Source organism: Sus scrofa, chromosome 1 (assembly GCF_000003025.6).
Source record: "Sus scrofa isolate TJ Tabasco breed Duroc chromosome 1, Sscrofa11.1, whole genome shotgun sequence".
Classification (NCBI taxonomy): domain Eukaryota; kingdom Metazoa; phylum Chordata; class Mammalia; order Artiodactyla; family Suidae; genus Sus; species Sus scrofa.
The window spans coordinates 11,441,683-11,461,101 of record NC_010443.5 but is presented as its reverse complement, the minus strand read 5'-3'; the positions used below and the strand labels follow the sequence as shown (position 1 = coordinate 11,461,101).

At 42.0% G+C, this 19,419-nt stretch overlaps 1 protein-coding gene and 1 pseudogene across 1 annotated transcript in view; both read right to left on the bottom strand.

Moving 5' to 3' along the window:
• NOX3 (NADPH oxidase 3) overlaps window positions 1-17,421 on the bottom strand; it is a 57,460-nt gene extending 40,039 nt beyond the window's left edge. Inside the window, exons 1-7 of the mRNA XM_021086590.1 lie at window positions 17,253-17,421; window positions 14,995-15,242; window positions 14,270-14,365; window positions 14,042-14,152; window positions 12,990-13,074; window positions 4,574-4,719; window positions 1,911-2,092 (exon numbers count right to left, since the gene is read on the bottom strand). Of these exons, the coding sequence (XP_020942249.1) occupies window positions 1,911-2,092; window positions 4,574-4,719; window positions 12,990-13,074; window positions 14,042-14,152; window positions 14,270-14,365; window positions 14,995-15,039 (665 nt within the window). The 5' untranslated portion in view covers window positions 15,040-15,242; window positions 17,253-17,421. The remainder of the gene's footprint in view (window positions 1-1,910; window positions 2,093-4,573; window positions 4,720-12,989; window positions 13,075-14,041; window positions 14,153-14,269; window positions 14,366-14,994; window positions 15,243-17,252) is intronic.
• Window positions 17,444-19,169, bottom strand: LOC100511792 (annotated as a pseudogene).

The following is a 19,419-nucleotide window of genomic DNA, read 5'->3' as shown; positions in this document are numbered from 1 at the left end:
GACAGGTTACCATGTAGGCGTAGGAGGCAGAGGAGCTGCTGGCAAGCCATGCAGGGCTTTGCAACATGACTGGCCACATTCTTGTGTCAAAAAATGTCTTAGTCACCAAGTCAGTGATCCGCTCCAGTAAAGGTGTGGTGGTCTGAAGACTGACGTCTTGGGTCTGACTGCCATCTTCCTGTCCTGGGATCCTGAGTGAATCACTTCACCCTCTGAACATCTGTTTCCTCCTTAAGAAAAGGGGACAACAGCAGCATCTCACCGGACAGGGCTATTGTCTGGGTCAAACTGATCATGCATATGAACGTGCTTTGAAAATTTAGCCTGGGAATAAAAGGCATCAATTTATGAAATAATTGATGTGGGACAAACTAGCTTACACACATCAATTGGTTAATTGGCCTAGGGCCAGTCTGGTAATATTTAAAGAATTAAAAACATTATATTTGAAAGGTGCTATACTCCAGATACTGCTTTAGCTTCCTGATGAAGAAATTAAGAGTATCAGGCACGTGTTGAATGGCAAAACAATATTTTATGAGATGTCTGAACAAAAAGGAATCCTAGAGATCAGATAGAAAAACTGAGGTCCAGAGAATCAAAAAGGCTTGCACATGGTCACTCTGATGACTAGTGACAGAGCCAAGGTCAGACTGTCATCTCAAACACTGTCCCCTCCCACACTGGGTTTCCTAATGGATAATTCTGGTCAAGCAGAAGTAAAATTTGGGTGTCAAAAAATATATCCGGATTGAGTTCCAGGCAGTGGAAGGTGGATGGGATCCTTCTAGCCTGCCCCGTGGAAGTTCCCTTGCATCTCTTCTCCATCCAGTGGCTGATGGACCTAACGGAGGGAGGAGCCACAGGTGAAAGCAGCCTGAGCTCTGAGTGACTGTGTGCAGAAGAGTTTGCTGGCCAACAGCCATGCAGCTGCTGAGATTTGGGGGTTGTTTGTTACAGCAGCTAATGCTGCCCATTCTGACCAATCAGAGGAGATGGGGAAGGTGAGAAGTAGGGCTCTTCTTTTACACAAAAGAATCCAGAGGGAGATCTCATTCATCGGTGTCTAGATGCCAAGTGCTGGGACAGCACGGGGGCATGAATTAACTCTCCCTGTTTGACACCAGTGTGGCAGACAAGCCCAGGACAGGTAACAGGTACCAGAACAATGGCATATGAAGTCCAACCACTTGTCCTGGGGCCCATATTTTAAGAACAAAAAACAAGAGGAAAAAACTGGGAGAAAAATAAATAAATAAATAAATAAAGGGAAAAAGGTGATCAGAACCTTATCTTGAAAAATACATTGAAAATGTTAAAAATTAAAAATAAGCTAAGTTCACATTAATTTACCAAAGTGTAGTAACTCTAATGTCTAGAGCAGAAAAATGACAAAGAATAAATTTTCTTTTCCATATATTTTCCTAAAAAATTCGTCTAAAAGCATTATTGACATCCTTCCCTTCTCATTTGTCCATTTTGCAGTTCTTATGGTTTAGAGATTTTATATATACATACATACATGTATATATACCTGTCTATCTATCTACCGACCTATCTACCTACCTCTATATCCTGATTAATCCTCTATAAATTAGATCTGTGGAAATAGGTTCTGAATGAAACATAACATCTATTGCTATCCAGCACTCACTGACATTCCTCGATCTAACATACATGTCAAGACTCCCTAACAGAAGTAGCTAGGACAAATAAACATAGCACTTGACCACCCATGTTGCTTATTTTCAGTGTTGTTAACAACATGTTCACCACAGTGGCAGTGCTTTTTCATACGTTCTGTGTCCATTAGTCCTATGTGTCACTTTCTTCCATCCAGAAGATTTTCCAGGACTACCCTGAGGTTCGCAGAGATAGAATCTTACACACTGAGCGCTGTAAGGACTCACCCTGCCCCGTGGATAGTCAGACCGATAAAGAAGATGATGAAAACATGGTGTGTGTACCAGAACAGCTCATAGGATGCCTGCCGGATGGACTCGGTGGAAGAGGTCATCATCAAGATCAAAACCAGTGAGATCAACAGGCCAGTAGCACCTGAGATTGTCATTAGCAACTCAGTGACTGTGTTCTAAAAGAAACAAACACCAGGACATTAACGTCTCAGTCCTATTTTTCCATTTTTGAATCAATATTTGACAGTCCAAGCAGGGAGCAATTCAAAATGTTCTAATCAGAGGCATATTAGGCTCAGAAAGCATCCCCTTACACCTTACCCTTTCCTCACTCCACCCAAGGGTGGAAATTCACTACGCTCAAATTTTGCCCAATGCCATTTCATTAATTACATTTTTTCTCCATCTGTATAAATCAACTGTCGTGTCAAAGTTATGCTGAACTGAAATTAGGACAATATATGAAAATACAATTTAATATGCAATACTGCAAAACAAAGCAGAGTTTCAAGTTTTTAAACTTTTAAAGTAAAAATGAGAATTGTCATGCTTAATTGCATCTTAACATTAATAAACACTTTTTTTTGAGAGGTCCCTCAGGGGCATTCCTAATAAAGCTGCTGCACACTCTGTTCCCCTGGCAGTTATTCCTTGCTCTTGCTTTTTAATTGGAAGGACCATGACTTGCATTGCTTTCATGCTACCTCAGGAGGCTTGGAACAAGGCTTTGTAAATCCTGGGTGATCAATAAAGAGACAGCTATTCTTATCAGATAGATTCTGCCAAAGGGCCAGAATTCTGATCTGTGAGTGCAGAGGATGGTTAAATAGCCATGTAGAATATGAATCACAAAGTACTGTGTTTTATTGTGAGTTTCCCATATTCTCGCTAAGCATTAGTATTCACTCATTGTGTTACTATCGTGGAGATAACCATGGGCTCAATAAACTCACACTGTATCTTTTGCCAGTAACACCTCATTAATTTGGGCTGCTTTGAGATCTCCAGGTAATTTGGACAGGAACTTCTCTGTTGTTTATTTTTTCTTTATAGAGCAAACAGTGGAAATAAAATTGAAATTGGTATGTCTAAAACATTTAAAAGACTTTTTTTCAAGTGTACTCAGGTATCTTAGAAATCTATTTACATCAGATGATGCGCTAGTTTCAAATCATTCTCTTCTGCTTATTAAAGCAAATCCCCACTTCCCTTGTCTTGCAACATATTTATAGACCAGTTTGAGTTGCAATGGATCCTCTAAAATAATTCCACTATGCCTCTTTAGAAATACTCTATAATGCACACTTTGTGTTACTGATACCCATTTCTCTAAATACCCAAATTAGAGGGTTTCCTGAACTTAATTAGTACTTACATAGTATACTGCTTCTAAATTTTTGAAATGACTGTACTGGGAATAGCTTAATCATCTTGTTAAATTGCTTTTAAAGTATTGATAAGAAACACTATTTGTTATATAGTCTCTTCAAAGTGTGGAGATTTATTCTTGGGTGTGTCTATCAATGAACTTTCTAGAGCTTTAGTGAGGAGAAGAGTTAACCCTAGCAGGCATCCAGGTACCTCAAATGAGTACACCAAGGGCATTCTACTCCCTCAGGCTTAGGGCATTTGTAGTTTTGACTTATGACTGTGAAACTTGTACTTTTAATTGTTATCAGCTGAGAAGACGTAGCTCTAACCTGATCAATGGCCTGATGTTTAGTCATCTAACCTGATCAATGGCCTGATGTTTAAAGGATAATTAGGGGACATGATATAGAAACATTTCCACAAAAAGAAACTTTGAATTTTGCTTCTTCAAATAAGGCTGCATGGGCGAAATGGTAACTTAAAGAGATGGCCCAGACAGTGATGCAGGTATTTCCATTTCTGGAGTGTACTGTCTCAGAATTCTTCTTGGGCAATACAGATTTTTGAGCTTGGTATTGACGCTGAATACATATTCCAATAGGATAGGTAGCACATGGCAAAAATTTACATCAATCAGGAAGAAAGAGGTAGAGGATGGATTAGAGGAGAGAAATGTCAATCTTTACAGATGGATTTCTGTGGCTACACTTCAGGTTTTCTTTCTGTTTCCCACATGTGTACACAAGTAATTGGCATTATGACGTCACTGGCCATGCAGGTCTCATTATGGAATTAGCTGCTATCCCCAGCATCGGATTTGGCAAACTAGCTAGTCACACGTATGTCAAAACATGACACAGGAGAAGGGATCCAGAAAACAATTTGCAAATTGAAATGAAGACATCCAATTCATCATCCTTGAATTCAGATGGCACTTCACATTCTTTATTAGTCTAACATTGGCAAAAAAATCTAATCATGAGTTGCTTTAAAAAATTTACATGTTAGGGTTTTAACAGGTTATTGCATTCCTCATTTAGGCGTATTTATTATTTTTTGCTATAAACTAATTAGCATAAGTTTTTCTTCTTGCTCATAACCTCTTGGCAACATTGATGGCAGAAAAAACTATTTTTTTTTAAAGGTGAAATTGATGTTAGCACTTGGCAGAAACTGCTCTCCAGCTTTTTAAAATTAAGAGCTTTTGAAATATAGTATTCCTGATAAAGGGATCAGAAAAGGAAGAATTTAAGGGATGAAAAACCAGGGAGTGTGCAAGAACTCACTGTGTGGAAGGTCCGGATGGGGTTGAGGTAGGTCTCATTTGGGGTGTCACCAAGTTTGGAAAGTGCAGCCACAAGACCGTCTGCTTCCCGCGACTGGCTCCCATGGTAGCGCTCCAGGTTACACAAATGTGCCCCGATGTGGATGGCTACGGGTTGGGAGAGGACATGTGACATGTGCCATGTGGATTTCTTCCTTTGGAGTTACTCAAAACCACAATGCCTGTCTGGTCACCCTTCTCTGCTCTGTCTTCTCTCCAACGAAGAATAACCGCACATCTCCCCCAGTGTCTGGATGGAGTGAAGTGAATACTTCCGAAGGTATCATGTAATTTACTACAATCATTTTAATTAAGACAAAGAAAATTTCCAATTCACCCTAATTATAAACAAATAATCATTCTGGATGTGGAATTGATATTATGATATACAAAAACTACATACACGATCCATCATATACATATTTACAGAAGACACACACATATTCTTTCCCAAGAAATCAGAAAGCATCTTACTAGAATACTGTACATTAGGAGTTCCTGTCATGGCTCAGCAGTAACAAACCCAACTAGTATCCATAAGGATTCAGGTTCAATCCCTGTCTTGGCTCAGTGGGTTGGGGATTTGGCGTTGCTGTGAGCTGTAGTATATAGGTTGCAGACAAGGCTCAGATCCCGCATTGCTGTGGCTGTGGTGTAGGCCGGCAGCTACAGCTCTGATTCAGCCCCGAGTCTGGAAACTTCCATATGCTTCAGGTTCGGCCTTAAAAAAAAAAAAAAAAAAACTAATATACAAGTATATGACTTATAGACACCAGGGAAGATAATGGTTTTGTTCTCTCTCAGACCTTACATTTTATTCTTACTTTATACATTTTAGTGTACATGTATAAATACACACACCCGCACATCACACACACACACACACACACACACACACACACACACACATACTTGCATGTGCTATTCCTAGAGGACTGAAATAAGCCAGTATTTATGGAGCCAAACATCTCTGTACATTCTTAAGAAAATTCAGCTTTCTCATTTTAGGAATTGATGATGTCTAAATTTCAAATGAAGAGAAGCTCAAGAACACAACGTCTTCTAGCATAAGGAGTCTGTGCCGGGTGCCACTTTCCCTGCCTTGTGAAATCTGTAGGGAAGCCAGCAGTCACAACATCCAGACAAGGACATCCTGAGGCTTTCGTTGTCATGGAAGCCCTGCTGGGTGGCCAGTTGATACTTGCCACTGGGATCAGATTCAAGTGTGAAATGAGCCTTCATTACCCAGCATATAGATCATTTCCCAGCTGATATCTTCTTTTTCTCTGTACCCACAGTGAAAAGCAGCAGAGGCTACTATTATTATGCAGTCTCTACAGTTGTGGGTGAATTCTGGGATCCTCCATGGCTATACATTTTGGGTTGAAATGTGGGGAAAAAGGAAAAACAGAAAGTTCTGGGAATACTGGTGGTGTTTTGTGTCGTATGGTCCTAGGATCAGATTTATTTAGAAATGCCATCTTCTATTAGCCTCTTCTCTCTGTCACATGAGTTCCTTTTAACAGAGCCATTCCCGTTTCTGCCCTGCAAAGCAGTGCTCATGCTTGAAGACCCAACTCAAAAGTTGTTTTCTCAAGCCTTCTTCAATTCCATAGGCACCAATGATACCTTGATGACATTTCGCAACATTATTGTTCTGAGTGTTTATTTAGGGCCACGCCCATGGCACATGGAGATTCCCAGGCTAGGGGTCGAATCAGAGCTACAGCTGCTGGCCTACATCACAGTTCACAGCAACGCTGGATCCTTAACCCACTTAGCAAGGCCAGGGATGCCACTGGCAACCTTGTGGTTCCTAGTCAGATTCATTTCCGCTGCGCCACAACAGGAACTCCTATACTTGTTTCTTGATGGACTTTGACCCCTCAAGATATGTTCACCTTGAAATCTCAACACCTGGCCCCAGCATGTCCTTGGTAATGCTTTGTTCCGTGACCACTGGGCTTAAAGAAGCGGGGAGAGGGTCAGGAAGTCAATGTGTGGCAACATTGCCGGAGCAGTGCTTCCCCAACATGTCTTTGTGCACATTTTCCACAGCCTTTAAGTTAGACGTCAATTTAAATACACTTCTGCTTGAAGCTCACTTAAGAAGGCAAAGCACATGACAGTGTCCCTGAGTCTATGATGTGGACTGTCTTCTGAGCTGAGCGAGGTTAGCACCCAGGACACAGCGTCTTTCCTCTTATGCTCCATTTATCACCATACGCGGCCATATCTCTGAAGGGGCGGCCTCGTTTAGTCTCAGCATCTACAAAGCTAGAAAAGATTGCCTGCAGCAGTCTCTTGCAATATGCTGTGGATAAACTGGAAACTATTTACTAAATGGAACTCAAACATTGTCCAGTATTTTAAATGCTGTTTTCTGACAATCATCTTCAAGTTAAAAAAAAAAAAAAAAACAGGTAATTTTCTCATAGCTGACACATATTGAATGCTTACTGTACTCCAAACGCTGCTATTAATTCTTCAGGCATATTATCTCATGCAATCCTCTGGTATTAGTCGTATTCCTATTTTACAGAGCAGTAAATAAAAAGTTAAGGAACTTGCGGTCCATTAATGGTAAAGGCGGGATAAAACCCTGTTTGCCTGATTTTGACCCTTAAGTTATGTTGCTTCTTTTCACTAATCAATAATTGTTATACCTTACTGTGTACTGAAAATGAATTTCTCCTAAGGGCTTATCTAAAACTCTTTGAATGGTTCACTTGGTGTCTTTAACGCAGAGTCAAATGGCACCTAAGCGCTACGACTGATCATGACCTTTGAAGCCCTCCATGCAGGTGGGTGTAAATACTCCCTCTGCATTTTATCCCCTCACCCTCACTCCTCTGCTCCTCGGTTTCTTCAATTCCCTCTCTCTCTGGGGACTAAAACACACCTCAGAGGGGAGCTGTTCCCATTTTATAGAAATAGATACTGAGCTTCAAGCAAAATCAAGTGATGTATTAACCATGCCATAATCCACAAATGATGACCACGAAGAGAACATGGGATAAATTCTAGCTCTTTTACATTCTACATTCTGTAACTTGTCTCTCCCATGTAATGAGTTGTTGATCACAATCTATTTTCTGTTAGGTTGATTTCCACATGAGATTTGACACTAGTTCACTAAATGTAAGTACATTTACTGAATGACTGAAGATATTAAACACGTTATCTATTCTTATTGCCAGGTTTCCTATACAACAGAGCTGAAGAAACTAATGAAGTAGTATAAGAAAACCCAAGATGGTTTTCAAGAGGTAGGAATATATTGAAAACTATTCTTTCAAGTTTTTTTTCATGTACTTTAAAATGCATGCTCCAGCTGTGTCCATTTTTTCTTTTTACAGGTAGAAAAATAAAAAAGTAAAATATCTTATCTTACTTATCACTGGATTTCTCAGAGGGAATACTGCTTGTGCCCACTTTGTTTGTCTAAATGTTTTATTTCCTATTAGATCTGACCCTAATTTTATTGTGACCTTGGCTTGGAACTCAAGGTATCCAAATCCAGGGCTGTTGGTACCTGACAGAAATCAGGAGGGACAGTGATTTTGTTCCTTTTCAGACATTGTTTTCTATGCTTCCCTTTGTACCTTTCAATTATTTTCAATATGAATGGCCATGCTATGTTTACAGTGACAGCTGCTTCAAATGTGTGATAAAAGTGATATGATTTTATTTCTCTCTTTCTTAGTCTTCAAAAACCATACGCCGTTATAGGATATGAGTCTGTAGGAGAAAGAATCCTGAAGAGATCTTTCAGTTACTTAACTTCTTTTGGTCCCTGTTTTCTCCTCTGTAAAATGGGTGGATTGAACTAAACTGTGCTATCTGGGCTCCTTTCCAGCTGTCTGCCTCCTGTGTGTCCATCTGAAGTTAATCCGGAACATGTGTCACCTAAAGGGAGCTTTAATCTAATATGCAAGTAATGCAGATGTGAAATTCAGGTTTTAACATGTTTTTAAAATCAGCATTATTTTACAGGGGCTTCTTAAGTCTTGCGCCGAAGCCAATGTCACCAACCACTCCAGTACTCTCCTCCTGGTGCCTCTGGGACTCCTGCCAAGCTCTTGGAAAAGCCCAAGGTACACATTTCCAGAATCCACCCAAATGCCAGGCTAAAAGATATTATAACTGGGTCTTTCCAAAATTTCATTTTCTTACCAAAGTATTTCCACAGTTAAAAGAGAGCTGAGGTCTTGGACACACTACAAATGTACATTTAATTGGTGTGGGAACTTCTGAGTTCAAATAAGGAGCTTTCATTGAAGAGTGAACAAAAAAATCATAAAAGCTACAATTAGAGCCAGTGGCCCTGAGAAAGTTCCTTTTCCTTCTTTTTCTTTTTTTCAGGAGATCAAAGGAAGCGTAATTGAGGGAGAAGCTTGGAAGTGTGGTCAGTTCTTGCTATCTTTCTGCCTGCCTGTCAGTGATAACTGTCATTTTGGAGTTAGTCACCCCCTAATTAAGCAGCCTTTAGAAATAAGGATCTTGGGACAAATCCTGGCTGTGTTTCTTCTACACACATTCTCCGGCACCATGTGCATGCCACTCAGCTATAAATCACATTAAATCGTGTGAGAGAGGAGAGGCCTCCCTGGAGCTCCCTGTGCCTCAAGCAGAACCAGATCAGGAGCAATTCCTTCGGGATTGAGTCTCAAAGAGTTGGGTCTCTGGGACTGTCCTCTGTGATGGGGCCTCCAAATCATTTTTTTTCTCAGCACCCTTATTCTGAGGTCGCTTCTCTCAACGTGTCCCTGATGTTTCTGGAGGTTTACAAGCCAATTTGAACAACTCCTCAGGAGACGCATGAGGGTTGTCATCCACACCTGGAATCTAGCAGATGCAAGGTGCAGAATCTGCTAGAGAGCAAGCTGCCTGGGTCACTGGGCACAGCCTTTCAGGGGAAGCTTGGGCTCAAAGCACTGCTATTTAATCAGAAAGGGTTTCAAGGTCTATGTGCACCAGAGTCCAGAAAGATCTGCATTAATAAGAATGGAGAGGATGCAAAACCATGCTTTTTATACCAGTGAGGTTGTAGGACCCTGAAAAGTATTTATTAGTGGTTGAAGGAGGCTCCAGCAGCTCTTATCACAGGCAGGCAAGCAGGAAGGCAGGAAGCCAAAGGAAGAGTTCCTGTCACTGCCTTTTCGGTGATGCCCTTGATTATAGATACCATTGTTTGCTTCTTCCCTCCTCCTCCTCAGCCTACTTTCACCAGGCTCTAATTACATCCTTTAATGATTTGACCAATTAAAGCTACAGTTCAACTTATAGGGGAATGGATGAGAAATTAGAGGCTGGCACGCAAACTTCGATGCGGATGCACTTCTTCCAAGGTTACACACCTCTATTAAGCCAGTCGGCTATTTGAAAAGCATGATAATGGGCGATGCTAATAAAATAAGCATGGGGACATTTTCAACTGCTCCCAAGTGAATACACCAGAAGGACAAAATGTGAAATGCAAAGGTATATCTATGAAACTGGGCTTAGCATATATATATTTTTTTCTAAAAGCGCAGTTGCCAGTCTCATTTCTTAGTGAATGTGAAATGTAATAATTGCTTTGTCAGGGTTTGGGAGAAGCAGAGAGCTTTCTCTCCACCCTCCTGCCTTCGCCTGGAAAGGAAACAACTGCAGCGCTGCTGGTTGCCATGGTGGTGGGAGACGGGGAGTGCTCCAAAGCAGTCACGCCCTGCTGGCAGAGCCCCAGGAGATGTTTAGGAGCTGCAAGCAGTGGAGGTTCAAGCAGAAGAGGGCCAGGGAGAAGACCTGATTCTCTCCAGGGATTTGTGAGGGAAAGAGAGAGAGCATCCTGCTTTTTCTTGTTATAGCAGAATGGGAATTTATCATCTTGGATGACAGGCATCATTTTGAATCTCTTCACTGCCCACACTCTGTCTTTCGTCCACCCCAAACGGCTCCCAGTTTGCTGGCAACTCCTGCATTCTCACATCTTGCACCTTTCCTCAATAATTCTCTTGATCTCTTTTGCCTGCTGGCCAACGTCTACTCATCCTCAGGTTTGAGCAAATCTGTTGGGGACTTATTACGTGCTGGGGCCAGGAACGCCAAGAGGCATAAGGCACAGCCTCAGTCCTCAAGGTGATCAGGGTCTGCGAAACTGTACTCTGGTAGGAAGTGAGACCGGGACCACAGGGGAGGTGTGCCAAGAGCTCAGACCTGGAGGTCAAGGGGAAGCTGGCCAGGGAGGGAGTCCTGGATATGGTGACAGCCTACCCAATGAAGAAGAAGACAAGCATTTCAGACAAAGGGAACAGCAAAAGCAAAGGCATAGTCTGCTCAGGGTCTACCAGGAGCTGGGTACCACCAAGGGAAAAGGCAAGGGGGTGAGGTAGAGCGCCAGTGGGTGGGGCTTGATGAGCAGAGCCTACCAGGCACGCTACACTTGGACTTCTCTTTGCAGTAGCAGCAGTGAATGACCTTGAGGTCTGTAGGTTTCTAAGAGGTCCACATCTCATCGGGATGGACAGACTGAATTATTCTAATTCCATAGATGAGGACATGAGAAATTTATCTGAGCTCATGCAACCCATCAGTAGCAGAAATATAAAATGACTTGGTCATCTGATTTTAGTCACCTGCTGCCCCTATAAGTTATACTCCATCCTGCAAATCTTAGTGACCACCAGTTTCAGGTTACAGCTCCTGTCATGGTATCTCACATATGAGAGGGAGAGACAGGATTCACATCACTGATGCCTGGGTGTAGTGACATGTGATTACACAGAAAGAAATACACATATCCAAAGGTTTAAGGAGAAAATGATTGCATGGCACATACTTTATTCTTTGACTCCTTTTCTTCTGTGTTTTGATGCTGTGGGTTTTTTTTGTTCCTTCTCTCTATAATATCTTTATTACTTCCTGGCAGAGTCCAATTTTGCCTTAAAGCTACTGCATGGTGATTATATTCTTCCTGTCATTTTACTGTGTTTTATCTCTTAATATAGGAATTAAAGCCTAAAGATTTTATTTATTCTTAATTAAAAAAATTTTTAATTGTTATTTCCCCAATACATTTTTTTTTCCTACTGTACAGCATGGTGACCCAGTTACACATACTTTTAAAGGAAGCCTAGAAATTCCTTGAATTCTTTCTCTGAAGCACTTTCCAAGGAACAGTCTGGATTCCACTTGCTGTGTCTCCAGATAGTCAACCGAGCACTCCCAAGGGACCCTGTGCTAGTTTTAGATAATTTTCAAGGTCTGGCAAAGACTTCCATTTCCTAGCTGAAATCTGCTTCCTTGAGTCTACATTCCTTCCTGTATCCACTCATTCGTCAAAGATTATTGGGACCTACACACCCTCTGGGCTACTGTAGGCCTTAGAACACGAGAATGAGTCAGCCCTGTTCTTTGTCCTCCATCCCTCGCTGCTTTTCTCTAGGACATAATGTATTTTTACCCTTAATTCTTAACAAACTCCAAAGACCTTTTGCAAACGTTTCCTGGATTGGTTTAATCTGGCATTGGAGACAGTCGGTGGGGAAGTCTCCCCGCACGGCTCAGCGCACACCCAAGTTGTGTTAATTGGCACTGGGACACCGTCTGTCATGTCTTGTTGCTTAATTAAATCCACATTTGTTTTGAGTGTTCTTTTTACTCTGCTATTTTTTATGCATGACAGGATAAAAACAAATGAGAGAAACATTTTACAGTTAAATCAGTTTGAGGGGAACAGTCCTGAATCATAACTCTTTATCGTTCAGATAGCCTTTTATTTCAACGGCTCTGTTGTCCAACAAAACCACAAGCCAGTTGGTTACTGTCCCTCTTCTCTTCTTCTTCACCAGAGTTTAACTTTGACCTTGGATGCTAATTTCTAGTGCCTTTATCTTGAATTCTCTTGTTTTCTAACTCAAGAAATAATGATAACGTTTTATATGCCTATAAAGCTTCATATCTTTTCAAGATCCTTTTATATCCACTAGCTTGATGCTATTTAGAACCTTGTTCACATATCTTGCCTTCTTTTTTTCTTTTTATTGCCCATGATACCATTTGATGGTCATTTTCCTATGACTGAATGGAATTTTGAGTATAGGTCAATTTTATTTCCAACTGGGTTCCTTTTTCTAGTGGGTATTGTCAACGAGCTTAGCTATTCGCAAATGAAAATGAAATCTCATTAGTTTTCCTTGAGAAACTGAAGGCCTTCTAAGGAAGACTGCATTAGTATAAATTAGAAATTAAAAAAAAATCCATTTATATAAGTTTCATGTGATCAAATGGAAGGCAAAGATTCTTTTATCAAAGGTGAGTCTTTGGCCGGGAGGAAATAAACAAAACTACAAAGTGATATTGTAAAATTCACCAGGAAATTACTAATAAGCACTTACCTGCATTAATGGCTATCCCATAGGCAACCAGTTTGTGGAATTTGAGATTTTTGTCTAATTGCCTCCTCCATGGTCCTCTGAAGCACTAGAGCAACAAAAATTAAAAGTCTTATTCAGGAAAAATCATAGAAATAATAGTGTCAATGAGAGCAGGACTCAGGCTCTGCCTCTACATGACTGAGGGTGGGGGCAACGTGACACAAAAATTAGTGGCCATTAATTAGTCAAACAGGCAAAATCAAATGGCTATTACTGGCTTTGCTGAAATTTCAACTCAATAAAGGGAGTGAGTTAGTTCACTGGCCGTAAGTCAAGCTCTAGACTAAAGCTGCTAATAACCACGCCTCAGCTAATTTAGAAAATGGGGATGATCACATCCTCAGGGATGTGGTTTAAGTAGTCTATAAATTACTCTCTATTACACAAAGAAAGGCACTACATTCCTCTACATCTAAATATTCATAAAATTATGAAGACGATTACATAATAAATTACTTAGACTCTAAGTGTTACTGAAGGCCTCATTTTTCTGTTCAGTGCACTACTCTGTTTGGCAGGGAACGCAGGTAAGTACGCAACACAGTGAAATCTACGTGGTTAGGAAAAGCCCCATTATGTCTGGTAGGGGTTAAAATCTACATCCTGAAATCTGTGTACAGTGATTGTGCTTTCCTGGGCTGAAGACTCACAGGGACATTTCTTTAGTGGCCTCTGGCTCATCTACTTATTTACCCCCTTTTAATCAGAACTGGTAACAGTTCACGCTGTTATCATACTTCCATCTTCACGAGTCAGGTCAATTGTATTAGCCTTTCTTTTCTCAGATGAAGCAAAGGCACCAGGGAAAGACTGAGCCCTGAGTCTAACGGCACGTCAATGGCAAAAGCAAGAGACAGATCAGTAATAATTTCTGACTTTCGGTTTTAACTAATGTTCTCTTTACAAGAAACAAACCTCAGTCTAAACAGGATGATTGGGAATGTCATAGGAAAGTATCTTTGTTTTCAATGGCACGTCTATTAGGAGGTTATTCCAAATAATTTAGTACTTACAGTACTTGTCCCTCTCATGAATGAAATAAAGTTTCGACTGATTGGTAACAGAATTAGCATGCAGTTAAAATTCAGGCACACTGCAGATGCTCGAGCCCAAGCCAGTGCTGACTGTCCAAATGTAAAGACACAAGAAAGAGAGACAGTGAAGATAAGTAAGATGGGAGAAAAAGAACGCATTTTGTTTACTGAAACAATCATTAATGTGTAGGCCTCGACTCTACTTACACCCAGAATAACTCGGGTATAAAGGAAAGACTCTTCATCTTCATACCAGCAGAATGTGTCGATAAACAGATATAAATTCACTCCCAGCCATGCGAGCTAGTGTAAATGAAAAAAGAACCAATCAATACTATCTTCAAGCTTTTCTTCTATTCAAAAGCACTTGGGATTCTTCTTTTAAAGTGAAATGAAGAGCTTCTCAATATTAATCGGAATCACTCCACACACTTAGCACTCATAGACTACTTCTGAACAGTGATCACAATGGTAAGAAACTGTCAACTTTGTAAAAAAGATTTTAAAATGCATTATGGGTATATTTGAAGGAATTTAATGAAAAATACAAACCATCCTAATCAACATTGCTATACTGTTTTAAGCCAGTGATGTCAAGAAGGAGGAAATCTTTAAAAACAACTCAGCAAGTACTCTAGAAAAATTTCAATTTCATAGTCTAATTCAAAGACTTCATTTGATTTAGAGGAACGTTCATACATGATGCATGAACAAACTACTTGACTTAAAAATAATTTAAAATGAACTCAGTTGGAAAACAACTTTACATGATGCTATAAGGGTAAATTAAATAAATCTACTGAATGTTTTCTAACAAGTTCTAGTCTTTTAACCAGAGCAATACTTCAAGTTATTTAGTATTCTGATACAAGTTATCCTAAGAATCAAGATACAATGCACATATTTAAAGGTGAACAAAAAATGATACTTACTACGAATATGATGGAGAGACTCTCATTCAAAATCCAGGACCCCATTATGTCAGTTTTGCTCTTTTGCCCTCAGCAAATTATTTCTTTTATTCACCTGAGCCTGGATGTTGTTTCCTTAGTAAGGGCTTCCTTGCTGAGTTACTTTGTCTTTTTGTCTTAGGAAGCACCTACTGGGAGAAGCTCTTGAGGAATTTCTAATTAAGGACTTCTTGCCAAAGGCACATCTCCAAGTTGACATGCCTCATGACCTAGGTGAAAACAAGGCAAGTCTCTGTCTAACGATCCCTTTCTTCAAAGATTTTAGAAGAAAGGAAAGCTCATTTTATTAAATTATCCTCATGTACTTTATACCCCATTCATTTTCTACATGATTGCAGTCAAGATGATAATAACTTCTTATGTAAATTTGAAAAATAACCTAACTGCTGAAGGCTGAATACGGCCGAACATTTTAATAGTGTTTTCTCTACTTTGTTTATTTTAGCTTCTTTACTTCCTTTCTCCCACTTTGAAAAAAGCTTTTTATAGAAGACATAGAATGGTGGGTAAAGAAATATAAAGTAAGTAATCTTTCAGAAGATGATGAAAAATGAACAGGATCTTAAAAAAAAACCACACAGATCACAGCTCGGATCCCACGTTGCTGTGGCCCCAGCATAGGCCGGTGGCTTCAGCTCTGATTAGACCCTTAGCCTGGGAACCTCCATATGCCGCAGGCGGCCCTTGAAAAGGCAAAGACAAAAAAGAACCCCCACCCAAAAAAAAACCCACAGATGAAGAACTTGCATGAATTTAAAACATGGTCGTGAAGAATGAAGGAGACGTTTCTGTGGACTTGATAGAATAAATCTTATTTTTGCCTTTAATCCCACTTGGTGCATCCATGAGGTCAGTGAGAATATTCTTTCATAACTTAGTGATTCTAGGAGTGGATGTGCGTGGGCCTGGCCCATTCTCTGATTTTGTTTAAGTTACAGTTATTAAATACAGTGACTGTGACTGCTCTGGTAGGCAAAGTTGGCCCAATTAAAGCAATTTTTTTTTTTTTGGCTAGTTTTGACTCAAATATTTCATTTAAAGTTTTCAGATAATTAAGATGAAAACAGGAGGAGATGTGAATCATTTGAGTAATTGCCTAAGCTTTCCGTGTTTTCATATGATGCATCTATTTAGTTGTCCTAAAAAAACTAAAACTTAAAAAAAAACCTTGGAGTTCCCGTTGTGGCGCAGTGGTTAACGAATCCGACTAGGAACCATGAGGTTTCGGGTTCGGTTCCTGCCCTTGCTCAGTGGGTTAACGATCCGGCGTTGCCGAGAGCTGTGGTGTAGGTTGCAAACGCGGCTCGGATCTCTCGTTGCTGTGGCTCTGGCGTAGGCCGGTGGCTACAGCTCCGATTCAACCCCTAGCCTGGGAACCTCCATATGCTGCGGAAGCGGCCCAAGAGATAGCAACAACAACAACAAAAAGACAAAAAAAAAAAAAAAAACCTGGCAAGACTAATAACTATGAGTAACACTGACCTAAATAATAAGAATAATCCTTAATCCTAAATAAACAATCCAGGCACCAGGTTATGGATTTTTCCAGTATTGTCCAATTAAATCATACATTGACTCTAGAAGGCAAGTACTATAAGACCCATAACACAAAAGTGGAAACAGGTCTAATGAAGAAACTTACAGTAGGAATAGCTGGGACCTCAATCCACCTCCCCTGACTTTAGCATTTTTTTCCCTTTTTTTTTTCCCTTTTCTGCCGCCCTGAGCCACCCTGCATTTGTGGAAGTTGCCCAGCCAGGGATTGAACCAAAGCCTCCACAGAGACAACAAGCTGGATCATTAACCCACTGCCCCACAGTGGGAACACCCAGCATCTTCGTTTTTATCCATTACCTTAAACATCTCCTTTTTAAAAAAAAATTCATAAATACATAATTTTATTTGCTATTTTTAGGGGAAACTTAGGCATTAAATTGTAAGCTGATAAAATACAACTACCTACGAAAGCACAAAAGCATAAATATCACCTTAGAATAAATTTTAGTGAATTAAGTCAATTCCTTTAAATTCAAAAACCCCACAAGTCTATTATGACAAGGCCACAAATGAGAAGACGTTCAGTGACCCGCCATGCTCCACAGGTACCGCCCGAGGACCGGAAGCGCTCCGCAGGGAGGACGGTGACCAGGGCTAAGTGAGCCCTACAGAGAGGTTGCTGTAAGCGGGGGAGGCCAAACATTTAACAACACGCAACAGACCTTGAAAAAAGGAAGAAATAAGCGGTGCCAGAGAACGTGGTTCACCAGGTAATAACCGGTAGCTGAGACCACGGCCCATGGAGGACGCCTCCGGAAAAGCCTTCGGCGCCAGATGCGCCTGCGTCCGGCGGCCGGGTTGCACATGCGCACAGCTCGCCTGGAAGCTGGCGGTTCCGGAAGCAGAGCTGCCCCTGAGCCCGGCTCTCCAGACGGACAGGCGTCGCTACCCGACGACAAAAGGCCTTTTCTCAAAGCATGCGAATGGCGCTTTCCAAAGGAATCCTCGGGCCGGTGCAGGCTGCGTCCCCAACACCCCAAAAATGTTAGCTAAGTGCATAGTTATACAAGAACGAAAGAGCCGGTGGCAAAGAGATGTTTGGGATGCGCCGTAAACATCCCGTTTCCAGCATTAGCCTGAGTTTCAGCAGAGACCGGGTACACAGGCCTCCCGCCCCGAGGAGGAGGAGGAGGAGGAGGAGGCGCCAGCTCCCCTGGAACCTTCGCTTAGGTCTGGCTTGGCCAAACTTGTACCTGCCTTTGAATGACTTCACTTTGAGACATTTCTAAGTGAAAGCACTGGGTGCTCTGGCTGCTGCACAGGGAGAGAAAGGATGCACAGGTCTCTGGTTTGGAAATTACAAATGGAGACGCCTCGACTGTTCCAGGCCGGGTCAGGCCAGGGAGCCCAGCTCCGGAGGAGGCCGGGGATGTAGGGACCACACGGATGCTGGGAGAAACCATCACCCCATCACGTCTGGGAGGCAGAGCAGAGCTCCCTAACCCCCGGAGGACCAGGGCCTGGTGCGTGCCAGGGTGAAGGTCACCCGGAGCCCGGGGCGCTGGCGTTGCGGCCACTTCCTATCGGTGAGGCCCAGGCTCCGTTACAGACTGTATAGCACCAAGAACGATATTTCTTAACTGATGCGTAGTGATTAAAGACATCCGTCGGCAGTGTCCTGCCTCAGGCCTGAAGGCCACTTGGAAAAACCAAGCCGAGGTCCCCACGGGCAGCAGGCTGCCTCTGAGTGGGGATGTCCAGCCTCGGACAGCTGGTCCCATCTCTCACCACCCACCTCAGAGGCTAAAAAGGATTCACATCCAGACCTCTGTAGAGATATTGTCAAAATCACGTTTCTTCTCACGGCCAGCCTTCCTCGCGACGAGGCGGATCACTGGATCCTGGGAAAAGGTAAAAAATGTTCCTTCAAAAATGCGTTCCTCACATCCTGGAGCCTTGTTCTTGCAAAATCTTGGCCTTTTTGCTGGGCTCCCTGGCTGTGCCCTCCGGGGTGCTGTGCAGCTCCTTGGAGTCCAGTCGAGGAACTCGGCATGGTCTTCACTCCTGTTGCAGGAAGAACCGAAGCTGAGCAGCTGCTCAGACTTCAGCCCTCAGTCCCAGGGTGGCATCTGCCCGAGCTCCTCCTCTGGACACCGCAGCTCAGGATACAGGGGCTCTTCACCTGCACTGGGATGTTTTGCTGTCTCTCTCCCTAATTTTATCCTTTACAGGGTTTATTAGGGAGGTCATATTGTAAAATTCCACTTCCTCCAACACCCTTTCCTCTGCAAGGCCTCTGTTCATGACCAGCTTTCTGTGTCTCAGGTAGTTCAGCACAGGCCCAAACTGGGTGGGCTCTCTGTTGATTAAATAGGTATCTGTTTCATCCTTGTCTGAGTCCAGGTCAGGGTTGTCCAGCACAAACGGTACAGGAAGGATTTCGAATCTGCGCACAGCACCTGCCGAGTGGTGAGGAGGTAGGTGCCACAGGTAGATGTTGAGCCAACCCACTTGGATACGTTGCTGGGAAGCTGGGCCAAAGTGACCCCCAGTCCCAGCAGAGGTCATCCCCAGACCTGCCCCGCCAGGAGGCCACTCTGGGTCAGTGGAGGCAGCAGCTCACTGTGGTTCTCTGCCATGATCCCAGCAAACCCCTCCACAGCTCCCTAAACATCTCTTTTTAAGAAGTACTAATAACTTTAGAAGATATCATTTTTAAAGGAACTTTGTCCTCCAGAAATAGATAAAAGTAGAAGTATTTTGGTAGCATTAACGGGAGGTAAGAGTGCAGTTAGTGAAATATCCTCAGTAGCTTCTTTAACAGTGAGAAATATAAAGATGTAAATTCTTCATATTCATTTCTTTAAGCCAGTAATCTTCCATGATGAA